The sequence below is a fragment of the Oncorhynchus nerka genome, linkage group LG12 (genome assembly GCF_034236695.1).
Source record: "Oncorhynchus nerka isolate Pitt River linkage group LG12, Oner_Uvic_2.0, whole genome shotgun sequence".
In the NCBI taxonomy this organism is placed as follows: Eukaryota; Metazoa; Chordata; class Actinopteri; order Salmoniformes; family Salmonidae; genus Oncorhynchus; species Oncorhynchus nerka.
The window spans coordinates 62,846,099-62,863,452 of NC_088407.1; the positions used below are offsets into that span (position 1 = coordinate 62,846,099).

Sequence of the window (17,354 nt, forward strand, 5' to 3'; positions counted from 1 at the left end):
ATGTGTATGTGACCAATAAAACTTGATTTGATTTTTAATTTTGTCTGTCCACCTTCATAAAGACTAGGTTAGCATGCTACTAAGATAAACATGGCTAACTAAGTAGAAACACATATTTCCACAAATTGTCATCCTGTCTCACAAGGCTAAGCGCGTGGAAAAATACAACTGTTGTACGCAATAAAAAGTGGAATGAAATGTAACATCGAAAGACATAATAAATTAAATGTTCGAGCGACAGTACCAACCACAACAACCGGATATTTAGAACTGCCACGTGCTTTGTGTTTAAAGCGACAGTACATTGACAGACAAAAGGGTTAACATTAGTTACCAGTATCTTTGGGACATTGATTATTTTTGTTCGAGGAACCTCCCCGAAATATCCATAAATGGGCCTAGCTTTGTCTGTGTAGGCCTCCTATTGTAGTATTTTCAAACTTCGGTGGATTACAACCACCATGGGAACTTCCCTCAACTTGGTAAATGTTTTGCAATTTAACTCCACAATCTTCCTATTTAAAAAAACAACAGCCACAACCCATCTTCAACTGTTTATATTCATAATATCAAAGAGAACTTGTAATATTCTGAAATAAATCAAGCAAACAAATTAATATTTGAATTCATCCTAACAAAGTTCAATCATCAATCTTATATTAGGCTATATGAGAAATGCATGTACAACTTCTTTGGAACTACAACCACAGCAATTTCCTTCGTCAGCAACTTTAACTTATCACCACAAAGAACTATACAATTATAACACTACTACAACAACAAGTTGAAAGTAACTTCTATTGCACCGTATGCATGTGCATGCGTGCACTTACATGGGTGTATTTGTGTGTTTCTCCACAAACTCGCAAAAGGTCTATTCGGCATTGATCAACTAGACAGTCCACTCCTCCCACTGGTCTTGCTGGTGCTCTTCAGTTGTGTTTTACTGTTAATGTTTTTCAGTGATCTTCTGTGCTCTGTGGCACTCGTCAATACGGTGCCTGAGTCTATCAGTCGTGTTGCTCTCATCTCGATGTCTGCCCTCTCCAGAATGTATTCCTGTAAATATGGTAAGTAATATAATAAATTGGTAGTTGCAATCTTGATTGGGGAGACAAGATATGATTACAGTATACAAAATCTGGAATTCAGAATAATTTTTTTTTTAAAAATTCTATATAAACTAAGTGTGAGAACAAATGGGGACTAATTTCAAGTTAAATACTAATAACAATGCAATTAGACATTACCTTTACCATATCCATCATCGTCAGCATGTCTATCTCTTCCAGAGGCCCATAGTGCTGTAAGTAGCACTGCTCTGCAAGGTTCTTCACAGCTATCAGCAGGCAACCCACTTCCTCAACCTGACAAGAGAGGTGGAGTGGAGTTTATTATGGTATTATTATTGGTTATTAGTGTAAAATGGTGGTGGTGCTCAGACCTGGTCTCTGGACTGGCCTTGGTGCATCATCAGTTTTATCTCAGTCTGGTTGTTCTTCTCCTTGGCTCTGTCCCATTGGGTCTGCAGTTCAGACAGCTCCCTGTTCATCATCTGCCTCCGACGAGGGAAGAGCACACAGTATAAAGCTTACTACAAGCTCTACGCAGACACAATATTATTGTATTTTTGGTACTTTTTACATTTTACAACCATATACGGAAGTTGGATTATACATTTGAAATGCGTATTTAGAAAAGTGAATAACCAAGCACACAGGTTTTTTTTAAATGCATACATTAAACAATGCCAGAGGCCTTGTAAAAACATTCAGAACACCTGCTCTTTCCATGACAGACTGACCAGGTAAATCCAGGTGAAAGCTATGATCCCTTATTGATGCCACTTATTAAATTCACTTCAATCAGTGTATATGAAGAGGAGACTGGTTAAAGAAGGATTTTAAGCCTTGAGACAATTGAGACATGGATTGTGTACTGTATGTGTGCCATTCAAAGGGTGAATGTGCAAGACAAAAGATTGAAGTGCTTTTGAACGGATATGGTAGTAGGCGCCAGGCGCACCGGTTTGTGTCAAGAACTGCAACAGTACTTGGTTTTTCATGCTCAACAGTTTCCCGTGTGTATCAAGAATGGTCCACCACCCAAAGAACATCCAGTCAACTTGACACAACTGTGGGAAGCATTAGAGTCAACATGGGCCAGCATACCAGTAGAACGCTTTCAACACCTTGTAGAGTCCATGCCCTGATGAATTGAGGCTGTTCTAACTCAATATTAGAAAGGCATTCCCATACACTGGTATACTCAGTGTATAGTAAATTAGTGCCTTCCAAAAGTATTCACACCCCTTGACTTTTTCTACATTTTGGTGTGTTACAGGCTGAATTTAAAATTGATTAAATTTAGATTTTTTTTGACACATTTTAGAATTTAAATTAATGATATTTAATAAGCTTATGTATCGACCTCACGGGCTTCGTCAGAGCCGTGAGGTCGATATGTAAGCTTATTAAATATCAGTGATACTATCAAGAGCAGTGTGCGGTTTCCTTTTTCCTTCATCTTGTTCAATTGTTGCCATGCACCTGCAAATTAGATTGCTCAGGTGTGCGAGTGCCTTTTGAATTTAAATTAATAAAAAATGAAAAGCTGAAATTTCTTGAGTCAAGTATTCAACCCCTTTGTAATGGCAAGCCTAAATATATTCAGAAGTAAAAATGTGCTTTACTCACATAATCTGTAACAAGTCGCACAGCTGTACTGAAGAGCTCAGTGACTTCCAACGTGGCACTGTCATAGGATGCCACCAGTCAGTTCGTCAAATTTATGCCCTGCTAGAGCTGCCCCAGTAAGTGTTGTTATTGTGAAGTGGAAACGTCTAGGAGAAGCAACGGCTCAGCCGCGAAGTGGTAGGCCACACAAGCTCACAGAATGGAATCACCAAGTGCTGAAGCGCAGTTGCAACACTCACTACCGAGTTCCAAACTTCCTCACGAAGCAACGTCAGCACAAACAATTAGTCAGGAGCTTCAAGTGTTTCTATTGCCGAGCAGCCACACACAAGCCTAAGATCACCATGCATCGGCAGGACTGGAGTAAAGCTCGCCGCCATTGGACTTTGGAGCAGTGGAAATGCCTTCTCTGAAGTGATGAATCACCATCTGGTAGTCCAACAGACAAATCTGGGTTTGTCAGATGCCAGGAGATCGCTACCTGCCCCAATGCATATTGACAACTGTAAAGTTTGGTGGGGGATGAATAATGGTCTGGGGCTGTTTTTCATGGTTTGGGCTAGGCTCCTTAGTTCCAGTGAAGGGAAATCTTAACTCTACAGCATACAATGACATTCTAGATGATTATATGCTTCCAACTTTGTGGTAACAGTTTGGGGAAGGCCCTTTCCTGTTTCAGCATGACAACGCCCCACTGCACAAAGCGAGTTCCATACAGACACGGTTTATCGAGATTGGTGTGGAAGAACTTGACAGGCATGCACAGAGCCATGACCTCAACCCCATCAAACACCTTTGGGAAGAATTGGAACACTGCCTGCGAGCCAGGCCTAATCGCCCAACATCAGTTCCCAACTTCACTAATGCTCTTGTGGCTGAATGGAAGCACGTCCCCGCAACAATGTTCCAATATCTATTAGAAAGCCTTCCCAGAAGAGCGGAGGCTGTTATAGCAGCAAAGGGGGGACCAACTCCATATTAAGTCCCATGATTTTGTAATGAGATGTTCGACGAACGAGTGTCCACATACTTTTGGTCGCTTGGGTCCTTGATCTGATCTATAGGCTATATACAATGGGGCAAAACAGTATTTAGTCAGCCACCAATTGTGCAAGTTCTCCCACTTAAAAAGATGAGAGAGGCCTGTAATTTTCATCATAGGTACACTTCAACTATGACAGACAAAATCAGGAAATAAATCCAGAAAATCACATTATAGGATTTTTTATTTCTTTCTTTTCCACCATAATTTGGAAATAAATTCATTAAAAATCCTACAATGTGATTTTCTGGATTTTCTTTTCTCATTTTGTCTGTCATAGTTGAAGTGTGCCTATGATGAAAATTACAGGCCTCTCTCATCTTTTTAAGTGGGAGAACATTCACAATTGGTGGCTGACTAAATACTTTTTTGCCCCACTGTAGGTTATTCATCAAAGTAGCCTATTTTGCATTGATTTCCAGTATATAATTTCAGCGACTGTTCAATCTCTGTGATTTGATGCAAACATAACTCTTAGTATGCAGGACATAAAGTGCATTTATTTTTGCAGTTTTACTTAGTGCCTTATTGCAAACAGGATACACTTTTAGGAATATTTTTAACCTTTATTTAACTAGTTAAACACTATTATAGTCCATGCAACTTAATATTTGATTTGTTAAGCACATTTTTAATTTATTTAATTTATTTACGCTTGCCATAACAAAGAGGTTGAGTACTTATTGACTCAAGACATTTCAGCTTTTCATTTCTAATTAATTTGAACTTTGACATTATGGGGTATTGTGTGACACAATCTGAATTTAATCCATTTCATTTAATCCATTTCAATTGTGCGCCGCCCTATGAGACTCCCAATCACGGCCGGTTGTGATACAGCCTGGAATTGAACCAGGGTCTGTAGTGACGCTTCTAGCACTGAGATGCAGGGCCTTAGACCGCTGCGCCACTCGGGAGCTTGTAACACAACAAAATGTGGAAATAGTCAAGGGGTATGAATACTTTCTGAAGGCACTGTACATGTATTTCTAACATGCTGACCACACCACTCGCATCGCGTGCACGAGAGTTGCAAAATAAATGTACACCTACATGTTATTCAATCATTGCACCCACACTGCTCGCGTGTGTCAAAGAGTGTCTGTGTAGTCAGGCGCTAAAATAGAACTTGGTTCTATTTGTGACGCTTGATGCGCAGCAAGTCCCACCTCTCCCAACTCCTCATTGTTTTTTTTATAAGTATATACCCACGTGCCATCTCCTCATTGGTTTTTAGGAACATATACCCACGTGGGTGATTTGAAAGATGAACTGAGGTCCACACTCCAGTCGGTTGTAGTAATGCACCGTAAAGTTAGTTGCCAATAGCCATATAAAGTCCAAAGAAGAAGAAGCTTGAAGGAGGAGAGATTACTAGAAACGAACTCAGCCTACCCTTTTATCTGTGGATTAATTGTTGGAGTAGAGGACCTTGTGCATTTCAGGTAAAATAACAACCCAATGTTTATATCCCAGGACAAATTAGCTAGCAACAGCAAGCTAGTTAACTAAATTGCCATAAATGTTTGCTTATCGACCTGTAATCAAATGAATATAGTTGATTCATAGTTCGTTTTGATATTTCAACTTGCGTGTCCTGATCACTTCTGGTGACAAAATCAACATGCGCGCAATGGCACACGCAAGCTAGCGGGATATACACTGCACCAGCAAGATAGAACAGCACACACCAGTAAGACGAAGGGGGGTGGTCTGTGCATGTTTGTAAACAGCTGGGGCACGAAATCTAAGGAAGTCTCTAGATTTTGCTCGCCTGAAGAAGAGTATATTGTGATATATTGCAGGCCACACTACTTGCCTAGAGAATTTTCAGTCATACTTTTCGTGGCTGTTTATTTACCACCACAGACAGATGATGGCACTAAGACCGCACTCAGTCAGCTGTATAAGGAAATAAGCAAACAGGAAACCACTCACAGAGGCGGCGCTCCTAGTGGCCGGAGACTTTAATGAAGGGAAACTTAAATCCGTTCTACAAAATTTTTATCAACATGTTAAATGTGCAACCAGAGTGAAACAACTTCTAGATCGACTGTACTCCACACACAGAGACGCATACAAAGCTCTCCCTCACCCTCCATTTCGTAAATCCGACCACAACTCTATCCTCCTGATTCCTGCTTACAAGCAAAAATTCAAGCAGGAAGCACCAGTGACTCGGTCTATAAAAAAGTGGTCAGATGAAGCAGATGCTAAACTACAGGACTGTTTTACTATCACAGACTGGAACATGTTCCAGGATTCTTCCGATGGCATTGAGGAGTACACCACATCAGTCACTGGCTTTATCAATAAGTGCATCGAGGACGTCGTCCCCACATTGACTGTATGTACATACCCCAACCAGAAGCCATGGATTTACAGGCAACATTCACAGTGAGCTAAAGGGTAGAGCAGCCGCTTTCAAGGTGCGGGACTCTAACCCGGAAGCTTACTATAAATCCTGCTATGACCTGCGACGAACCATCAAACAGGCAAAGCGTCAATACAGGGCTAAGATTGAATCATACTACACCGGCTCCGACGCTCGGCTTATGTGGCAGGGCTTGCAAACTATTACAGACTACAAAGAGAAGCACAGCTGCGAGCTGCCCAGTGACAAGAGCCTACCAGACAAGCTAAATCACTTATATGCTCGCTTCGAAGCATGCAACACTGAGGCATGCATGAGAGCAACAGCTGTTCCGGGTGACTGTGTGATCACACTCTCTGTAGCCGATGTGAGTAAGACCTTTAAACGGGTCAACATACACAAGGCAGCGGGGCCAGATGGATTACCAGGACGTGTGTTCCAGGCATGTGCTGACCAACTGGCAAGTGTCTTCACTGACATTTTCAACATGTCCATGATTGAGTCTGTAATACCAACATGTTTCAAGCAGACCACCATATCCCTGTGCCCATGAACACAAAGGCAACCTGCCAAAATGACTACAGACCCATAGCACTCATGTCCGTAGCCATGAAGTGCTTGAAAGGATGGTAATGGCTCACATCAACACCATTATCCCAGAAACCCTAGACCCACGCCAATTTGCATACCGCCCAAACAGATCCACAGGTGATGCAATCTCTATTGCACTCCAAACTGCCCTTTCCCACCTGGACAAAAGGAACACTTATGTGAGAATTCTATTCATTGACTACAGCTCAGTGTTCAACACCATAGTGCCCTCAAAGCTCATCACTCAGCGAAGGATCCAGGGAATAAACACATCCCTCTGCAACTGGATCCTGGACTTCCTGACGAGCCGCCCCCAGGTGGTGAGGGTAGGTAGCAACACATCTTCCACACTGATCCTCAACACTGGGGTGCGTGCTCAGTTCCCTCCTGTACTCCCTGTTCCCCCACGTCTGCATGGCCAAGCACGACTCCAATACCATCACTGAGTTTGCATACAACACAACCGGCCTGATCACCGACAATGATGAGACAGCCTATAGGGAGGAGATCAGAAACCTGTCTGGGTGGTGCCAGAATAACAACCTATCCCTCAAAGTAACCAACACTAAGGGGATGATTGTGCAGTACAGGAAAAGGAGGACCGAGCACTCCCCCATTCTCACTGACAGGACTGTAGTGGAGCAGGTTGAGAGCTTCAAGTGCCTTGGTGTCCACATAAACAACTAACTAGAATGGTCCAAACACACCAAGACAGTCATGAAGAGGGCACAACAAAGCCTATTCCCCCTCAGGAAACTAAAAAGATTTGGCATGGGTCCTGAGATCCTCAAAAGGTTCTACAGCTGCAACATCGAGAGCATCCTGACTGGTTGCATCGGCCTCTGGCCGCAAGGCATTTCAGAGGGTAGTGCGTACGGCCCAGTACATCACTGGGGCTAAGCTGCCTGCCATCCAGGACCTCTACACCAGGCGGTGTCAGAGGAAGGCCCAAAAATTGTCAAAGACCCCAGCCAACCCAGTCATAGACTGTTCTCTCTACTACCGCATGGCAAGCGGTACCGGAGTGCCAAGTCTAGGACAAAAAGGCTTCTCAACAGTCTTTTACTCTTCTGCTACTCTCTGTTCATCATATATGCAGTCACTTTAACCATATCTACATGTACATACTACCCCAATCAGCCCGATTAACCAGTGTCTGTACGTAGCCTCGCTACTTTTATAGCCTCGCTACTGTATATTGCCTTTTTACTGTTTTATTTCTTTACTTACCTATTGTTCACCTAACACCTTTTTTGCACTATTGGTTAGAGCCTGTAAGTAAGCATTTCATTTCACTGTATTCGGCGCACGTGACAAATAAACTTTGATTTGATTTGATGCGAGCAGTCTGGTCAGCATGTAAGCATGTACAGTACTAGTCAAGTTTGGACACACCTACTCATTCAAGGGATTTGATTTTTTTACTATTTTCTACATTGTAGAATATCAGTGAAGACATAAACTATGAAGTAACACATATGTAGTAACCCAAAAAGTGTTAAACAATTCAAAATATATTTTAGATTTTAGATTCTTCAAAGTAGCCACCCGTTGCCTTGATGATAGCTTTGCACACTCTTGGCATTCTCTCAACCAGCTTCATGAGGAATTTTCCAACAGTCTTGTTCCCACATATGCTGAGCACTTGTTGGCTGCTTTTCCTTCACTCTGTGGTCCAACTCATCCCAAACCATCTCCATTTGGTTGAGGTCAGGTGATTGTGGAGGCCAGGTCATCTGATTCAGCCCTCCATCAGTCTCCTTCTTGGTCAAATAGCTCTTACACAGCCTGGAGTATATAATATATTTGGATTTGTTTAACACTTTTTTTTGGTGACTACATGATTCCATATGTGTTATTTCATAGTTTTGATGTCTTCACTATTAGTCTATAATGTAGAAAACAGTATAAAGAAAAACCCTGGGCCCTTTATGGAACAATAGATTGATCCCTATGTTTTTCCAGAATAGTAACTTTAGACCATGGTCTGATAAATGGATCCCTCTTCTGGAACATTGTTACGAGGAGGGAGTTCTTATGTCTTTTGATCAGCTGAAACAGAAATACCACTTGCCTAACAGGGACTTCTTTAGCTACCTACAACTATGAAACTTTATTAGGGTGACTCTTAAAGGGACAATGGAACCTACCTAAGATGTCACCTATTGAACAACTCTGCCACGCAGACCAACCACTGTTCAAGACCATTTCCCGTGTATACGATGCTCTTATGTCAGGACTAACACTGCCTGGGCTAGATAAACCCTGACTTAGATGGGAGAAAGATCTGGGTATTGATCTTGATGAGGATCTATGGAGTGACCTATGCAGGGATGGTGTTACATCCACATTGAACTCCAGATACAGGCTGATCCAGTTTAATTTCCTCCATCAGCTCTATATCACCCCATCTAGACTGCACAAGTTCAACCCAGATATCTCCTCCCTATGTTTTAGATGTGGCTCATGTGGCATTCCCTTTAGACCCAGAGGTCTGTCTAGTGGGTAACTTTACTAACACCAATCTTAGGCAAAGCCATACTATAAAGCTAACAGAAATATTGCTAGCGATTGCCAAGAAATGTATTGCCAAGAAATGGAAATTGGATTCCTCCCTGCCAGATGCAATGTGGCTTTCGGAAGTTAATAGTTGTATCCCTTTGGAGAAAATCACTTACCGCTTGAGGAATAAGTTAAAGACATTTTACAGAATTTGGCAACCTTTTGACTATATGGAGAATCTCCCCCCACATCTCATTGATATAATCCTCACATAATGTTTCACACGTAATGTAGAATATGTAGCCTACGATCCAATGTCTCGTTATTATTTTTTTCTTATTGTATGTTTGTATATATAATTATAATTATTTTTTTGTTACGCTCGTCTGTTACTGTCACTTTGTCCTATCGTTGTCTAATATTTTTTCACTTTTGTTTTGAATGTTGTTAATTGAAAATGCAAAAATAAAATATTTTTTTAAAAACACACAAAAAAACCTGGAATGAAAAGGTGTGTCCAAACTTTGATTGGTACTGTGCGTGAATGTCTGACCAGCTTGTTGGTGTTATGCTCCTGCTTCAGGCTGTCCAGGCTGCGCTGGCCCTGCTCCAGCTCTTCCACCAGCTGGCCCAGGCGCTCCACCAGGTCCTGATGAGTGAGGGACAGGGTATCATGGCGCCGAATGATGGGCATCACCAGGGAATCTGCCCCATACTCCAGGTAATCTTCATTCACAGGCAGGTTAAGAAACAAACATACTTATTGTATTGTACCTCACAACCAACACTGTCATTTTATGTTTATTTGTTGGAGGCAACAATCCAATCCAATAGTTTTCTAGATCTAGGTATTGATTCAACTAAAACAATCAACTAAGAAAAAACAGTATATTCAACTACAAAAAACATGAACTTACTCTCCGGGAGAAAATCTAACATTTTCATCATGTAGTCTTCGTACATTTTATACTTGGTCACCCTGTCCTTTAAATACTGCTGCCTGTAGGGATTGGGAAGAAAAGATATCAGATGAAGAGGGACCAACAAGTATTTGTGCAAGAAATTTCCCAATCCAAAAACCAGCTCCCATTCACCTGGCCTGCAGTTTTTCCAGCTGTTCAGTGAACTCTTCTTTCTCGTTCTGCTTCAGATCGTTCTGCTTCCTTGCTGCCTGGTACTTCTTCAGGGCCCGACGGCGCTTTACCTCATTGTCCTCAACAAACTTCTCAAATTTCTTAGCTCTGTCTTTAGTCTGGGTGAGATCATAAACCCAAAGGAAAGAGTCAAGAGATGACGTACACATAAGCAGGTCAATACTGTATATCTTGGTTCTATGTTAAGCCTATACAGTATCTGTATAATTTCACCTGTCCATGGATTTGAAATGCCTTAGCTCATCGTAAATTGTGTATTATAAACTAGGTGGTTCGAGCCCTAAATGCTGATTGGCTGAAAGCCGTGGTATACCACAGGTATGACAACATTTTATTTTTACTGCTCTTACGTTGGTACATTGGTAACCAGTTAATAATAGCAATAAGGTTTGTCTGGGAAGTGTAATTTATGGCCAATATATCACAGCTATGGGCTGTGTCCTAGCACTGCGCGTTGTTGTGCAGAAGAACAGCCCTTAGCCGTGGTATATTGGCCATATACCACACCCTCTTGGGACTTATTCCTTAAATGTAACTCACCGCCTGCTGTTTCAGCTCTAGCTCTGCCTTCCTCTGTGCAAGGGCCTGCATGCGGCCTTTGAATTCCTGTCGTTTCTGTGCCAGCTGCCTATCCACTTCATCCACCTCCACCTGCTTCTTCAGGACGAGGGTTCTCTGTAATGTGTTCACTCCTGTCTCCAGGACTCTGCTAGCGGTCTACATGGGAAATCACTAGTCACAAGAATACTTAACATCAAATATATCTACACCAAGACACTGGCCTATGTTTTGTGTTCAAATAAAATCTAATTAGGACTACTTACCTCTGTTATAACAGGTATGTGATTGACATTTTCATCTTCTTGTCTATGTCAGGGAAAATATATAATCCAAACGTTTAATGGCAATGTAGTGCTGAAATTGGTCGTCCATTACAACTAAACTTGAGCTGCATAATTGTGCAATATAATTAAAATGCAAATCATGATGCATCCAATTGTCATGGACCTAAAATATGAATATTCAATTCAAGTTTATCAAGACATAATGATTGTGGCCAGAAGGATTAGCAAAACTGAAGGTGAACAGATGGGCTATAATTATCGTGCATAATGCATAAGATTATAAAAGTTGATTGTAACATACCTAGTTTCCTCAAATTGCGTTACAAAAATGTTTTTCATTCTATTCTCCACTTTCAGCTTTAGACGAGGATCACCTTTATTTATACAAGGAAGAGTCTCCATATTTTTAGGCGTTGCAACTTTTATTTTAGAAAATAAGTGATCCTTTAGAGTGAACAGAACTCCAATAACATTATAAAACGCAGCATTTGTTGTGTTCCTGAAAGAATTGTTCCGTGCACACGAACAAGAGAGCAACAAAAGTCTTCCGGATTGGGTGTCCTCCTGAATTTGTGTTACATGTTGCCGAGGAACCAGGGGGAGGGGAGAGGGAATGCGAGGGGATCGTTTCCAGGTTGACATAGCAACTGCCGGGGAGGCGTTCTAATTCACGGATGGAAAGCAACTGAAAGGTACTCCACAAAAGACAGTCGCCTTTATAAATTGTTAAGCCTGACATTGCGAACACATCATAAACTTTGTCTCAATCTAAATAGAATAATGCTTATACATTAGATTTTAAATTCAGTACCTGTCAAAAGTTTGGATGCACCTACTCTAGGCTTTTCTATGGAGTTTTTCCTAGCCACCGCGTTTCTACACCTGCATTGCTTTCTGTTTTGGGGTTTTAGGCTGTGTTTCTGTACAGCACTTTGTGACATTAGCTGATGTAAGAAGGGCTTTAAATAACTGTCATTAAAGTTAACTCTCGTTAAAGCGTTTTTCTTTATTCTTACTATTTTCTACATTGTATAATAATAGTGAAGACATCAAAACTATGAAATAACACATATGTAGTAACCCAAAAAGTATTAAACAAATCAAAACATATTTTAGATTCTTCAAAGCAGCCACCCTTTGCCTTGATGACAGCTTTGCACACTCTTGGCATTCCCTCAACCAGCTTCACCTGGAATGCTTTTTCAGCGGTCTTGAAGGAGTTCCCACATGTGCTGAGCACTTGTTGGCTGCTTTTCCTTCACTCTGCGGTCCAACTCATCCCAAACCATCTCAATTGGGTTGGAGTCGGGTGATTGTGGAGGCCAGGTCATCTGATGCCGCACTCCTTCACTCTCCTTATTGGTCAAATGGCCCTTACACATCCTGGAGGGCTGTTTTGGGTCATTGTCCTGTTGAAAAAACATTTATAGTCCCACTAAAGTGCAAACCAGATGGGATGGCATATCACTGCAGTATGCTGTGATAGCCATGCTGGTTAAATGTGTCTTGAATTCTAAATAAATCACAGACAGTGTCACCAGAAAATCTCCTCCATGCTTCATGGTGGGAACCACACATGCAGAAATCCGTTTACTTACTCTGCGTCTCACAAAGACACGACGGTTGGACTCATCAGACCAAAGTACAGATTTCCAACGGTCTAATGCCCATTGCTCATGTTTCATGGCCCAAGCAAGTCTCTTCTTCTTATTGGTGTCCTTTAGAAGGGGTTTCTTTGCAGCAATTTGACCATGAAGGACTGATTCACGCAGTCTCCTCTGAACAGTTGATGTGTCTGTTACTTGAACGCTGTGAGGTGCAGTTCACTCTAATGAACTTATCCTCTGCAGCAAAGGTAATTCTGGGTCTTCCTTTCCTGTGGCGGTCCTCATGAGAGTCAATTTGGTTTTTGTGACTGCACTTGAAGAAACATTCAAAGTTCTTGACATTTCCGCATTGACTGACCTTCATGTCTTAAACTGTCTTGGACTGTCTTTTCTCTTTGCTTGTTCTTGCCATAATATGAACTTGGTGTTTTACCAAATAGGGCTATCTTCTGTATACCACCCCTACCTTGTCACAACACAACTGATTGGCTCAAACGCATTAAGAAGGAAAGAAATTCCAGAAATTAACTTTTAACAAGGCACACCTGTTAATTGAAATGCATTCCAGGTGACCTCATGAAGCTGGTTGAGATAATGCCAAGAGTGTGCTAGCTGTCATCAAGGTGGCTACTTTAAAGAATCTCAAATATAAAATGGCTACTTTAAAGAATCTCAAATATAAAATATATTTTGTTTTTTGTAACACCTTTCTGGTTACTACATGATTCCATATGTGTTATTTCATCGTTTTAATGTCTTCACTATTATTCTACAGTGTAGAAAATAGTAAAAATAAAGAAAAACCCTGGAATTAGTAGGTGTGTCCAAACTTTTGACTGGTACTATATATAGATATCTGCATGCATGGTCAATAACTGTAAGGTATCCAGCCTCTTGACCAGCATTTTTCTTGATTCTATATTGACTTCAGATACTTTTACAGATGAGTTTTACAGATGAGACCAGGATCTAGTTCATCAACCTAGCCTCAGAGCATTTCATATTATTCTGTATGTAAATCCGAGACACTCCATTTAGTATGATATGTTATATTTTGTATGGTATGTATTAATTTATGGATGTCCATTACCCATTTCGTATTATATGTTACGAATTTTCAAAACGTACAATATGTTACAAATGTGCCAAATCAAATGTTATTTGTCACATACACATGTTTAGCAGATGTTATTGCGGGTGTAATGAAATGCTTGTGTTTCTAGGTCCAACAGTGCAGTAATATCTAACAATACACATAATCTAAGGTAAAATAATGGAATTAAGAACATATACATTTTTGGATGAGCAATGTCAGAGTGGCATAGACTAAGATACAGTAGAATAGTATAGAATACAGTATATACATATGAGATGAGTAATGCAAAATATGTAAACATTATTAAAGTGGCCAGTGATTTCAAGTATATGTATATAGGGCAGCAGCCTCTAATGTGCTAGTGATGGCTATATATATATATATATATATATATATATATACACTGCTCAAAAAAATAATGGGAACACTAAAATAACACATCCTAGATCTGAATGAATGAAATATTCTTATTAAATACTTTTTTCTTTACATAGTTGAATGTGCTGACAACAAAATCACACAAAAATTATTAATGGAAATCAAATTTATCAACCCATGGAGGTCTGGATTTGGAGTCACACTCAAAATTAAAGTGGAAAACAACACTACAAGCTGATCCAACTTTGATGTAATGTCCGTAAAACAAGTCAAAATGACGCTCAGTAGTGTGTGTGGCCTCCACGTGCCTGTATGACCTCCACGTGCCTACAACGCCTGGGCATGCTCCTGATGAGGTGGCGGATGGTCTCCTGAGGGATCTCCTCCCAGACCTGGACTAAAGCATCCACCAACTCCTGGACAGTCTGTGGTGCAACGTGGTATGGTGGATGGAGCGAGACATGATGTCCCAGATGTGCTCAATTGGATTCAGGTCTGGGGAACGGGTGGGCCAGTCCATAGCATCAATGCCTTCCTCTTGCAGAAACTGCTGACACACTCCAGCCACATGAGGTCTAGCATTGTCTTGCATTAGGAGGAACCCAGGGCCAACCGCACCAGCATATGGTCTCACAAGGGGTCTGAGGATCTCATCTCGGTACCTAATGGCAGTCAGACTACCTCTGGCGAGCACATGGAAGGCTGTGCGGCCCCCCAAAGAAATGCCACACCACACCATGACTGACCCACCGCCAAACCGGTCATGCTGGAGGATGTTGCAGGCAGCAGAACGTTATCCACGGTGTCTCCAGACTGTCACGTCTGTCACATGCTCAGTGTGAACCTGCTTTCATCTGTGGGTGCCAGTGGCGAATTTGCCAATCTTGATGTTCTCTGGCAAATGCCAAACGTCCTGCACGGTGTTGGGCTGTAAGCACAACCCCCACCTGTGGACGTCGGGCCCTCATACCACCCTCATGGAGTCTGTTTCTGACCGTTTGAGCAGACACATGCACATTTGTGGCCTGCTGGAGGTCATTTTGCAGGGCTCTGGCAGTGCTCCTCCTGCTCCTCCTTGCACAAAGGCGGAGGTAGCGGTCCTGCTGCTGGGTTGTTGCCCTCCTACGGCCTCCTCCACGTCTCCTGATGTACTGGCCTGTCTCCTGGTAGCGCCTCCATGCTCTGGACACTACTCTGACAGACACAGCAAACCTTGCAACAGCTCGCATTGATGTGCCATCCTGGATGAGCTGCACTACCTGAGCCACTTGTGTGGTGTTGTAGACTCCGTCTCATGCTACCACTAGAGTGAAAGCACCGCCAGCATTCAAAAGTGACCAAAACATCAGCCAGGAAGCATAGGAACTGAGAAGTGGTCTGTGGTTATCACTTGCAGAACCACTCCTTTATTGGGGGTGTCTTGCTAATTGCCTATAATTTCCACCTGTTGTCTATTCCATTTGCACAACAGCATGTGAAAAATATTGTCAGTCTGTGTTGCTTCCTAAGTGGACAGTTTGATTTCACAGAAGTGTTATTTACTTGGAGTTACATTGTGTTGTTTTTGAGCAGTATGTATGTGTGTATATATATATATTTAATTTTACCTTTAAGTCAGTTAAGAACAAATTCTTATTTTCAATGATGGCCTAGGAACAGTGGGTTAACTGCCTTGTTCAGGGGCAGAATGACAGATTTTTACCTTGTCAGCTCTGGGATTTGATACAGCAACCTTTTGTTTTTTAGTCCAACACTCTGTGTACAATATGTTACGAATTTGATAAAAGTATAATATGTTACGAGTTCTAGCTAGGTGGCTAATGTTAGCTAGCTGGCTAACGTTAGCTAGGCTAGGGGTTAAGGTTAGGATTCGGGGAAGGGTTAGCTAGGGTTAGGGTTAGATTAGCTAACATGCTAAGTAGTTGCAAAATAGCTAAAAAGTAGTAAGTAGTTAAAGTTGCTAATTACCTAAAATGCTAAGTTGTAAGTGATGAGATTCAAACTCGCAACCTTTGTGTTGCTAGACATTAACATTATATACCCACCCATCTAACCCAAAAAGTTGCTAATTACCTAAAGTGCTAAAGTTGTCCGTGATGAGATTCAAACTGTCAACCTTTTGGGTTGCTGGACATTCGCATTATTCAGCCATCCATCCCGACCAACCACCCTTCTTTCATTTTTGCTTTAAGTAACTATCTGTCTTATGTAACCATACCAAAGGTATGTTTTGGGATTCATGTTTACTGTGTTAAGTCTAGTCTGTGAGACCAGGCTGAGTTCATTTGACACCAAAAATGAAATATTTTATTACAGCCAAGTCAGTAGGCTACAGTTTCAATTTAACAAAGTATCAACTGAATACCACTTTGGTTTGCAATGGGTAGTTTATAATCTACACCGCAACCATTTCCAACAGTGTCTGTCAACAACTGATGCTCTGCAATTTTCAGAAAATATAATTGAGCAAGTTGCTAAACCTGTTTTAAGGAGATTTGTTGATACATCAGAAAGGCAGTAATTATTACGTTTAGAACTTAAAGCCAGGATTTTCTCACTCATCAGAAGTAACCATTATGCTGGTTACAGTGGTGGTGTCATGTTTTAAGATGTAATGGTATGAAATTGAATCTTGACCAGACCAAGACACATTTACTAGACTGTGAAGACTTGACAGTTAGACAGGAAATAGCAATCAGTACCAATGAACCCACAGCCTTAACCAGTATTATTGTCTAATAACAGATATTGGAGATATGCTTTGGGGTGCTCTGAAGTAGGAATGTTATTCTGAGACTGTCAGAGAGAGCTTTGGGAATTCAAAGATGGAGAAACAGGGACTGTAATTCAAGCTGTTGTGTGTGTGATTGTAATACTCCTTCATAACCTCTGCCATAGCCATGTAAGCCCTCAAACCAGAGAGGCCTTTAATAAGAGCAGTGGAATCAAGTGGAACCAAACAAAGCTAAACATGCATCACCACTGCTGGGGCTACTTGCTCCCTAGTCTGGCAGCACAGATAGCTGTTCTCTCTCCCAACAGAAGTGCCTGGCTCTTAGGTTACTCCAC

General features: G+C 41.4%; 1 protein-coding gene across 1 annotated transcript; it reads right to left on the reverse strand.

Moving 5' to 3' along the window:
* Nucleotides 1-541: 541 nt before the first annotated feature.
* On the reverse strand, nt 542-11,862 carry si:ch1073-416d2.4 (coiled-coil domain-containing protein 42 homolog). The gene is made up of 9 exons (XM_029676162.2): nt 11,506-11,862; nt 11,184-11,226; nt 10,900-11,076; nt 10,300-10,457; nt 10,123-10,205; nt 9,759-9,931; nt 1,445-1,555; nt 1,251-1,367; nt 542-1,059 (listed from the first exon to the last, which is right to left on the reverse strand). The coding sequence occupies exons 1-9, from the start codon at nt 11,844-11,846 to the stop codon at nt 889-891; spliced, it is 1,374 nt and encodes a 457-aa protein (XP_029532022.2). The 5' UTR covers nt 11,847-11,862; the 3' UTR covers nt 542-888.
* Nucleotides 11,863-17,354: the final 5,492 nt, after the last annotated feature.

Excerpts from the sequence above, each read along its gene's own strand:
- si:ch1073-416d2.4 (XM_029676162.2), bottom strand. The coding sequence starts at position 11,846 with ATGTCAACCTGGAAACGATCCCCTCGCATTCCCTCTCCCCTCCCCCTG. Across the intron at positions 10,206-10,299 it reads CTGGAAAAACTGCAGGCCAG|GCAGCAGTATTTAAAGGACA; the intron begins GTGAATGGGAGC and ends CAATCCCTACAG. Across the intron at positions 9,932-10,122 it reads GTTAGATTTTCTCCCGGAGA|ATTACCTGGAGTATGGGGCA; the intron begins GTAAGTTCATGT and ends CTGTGAATGAAG.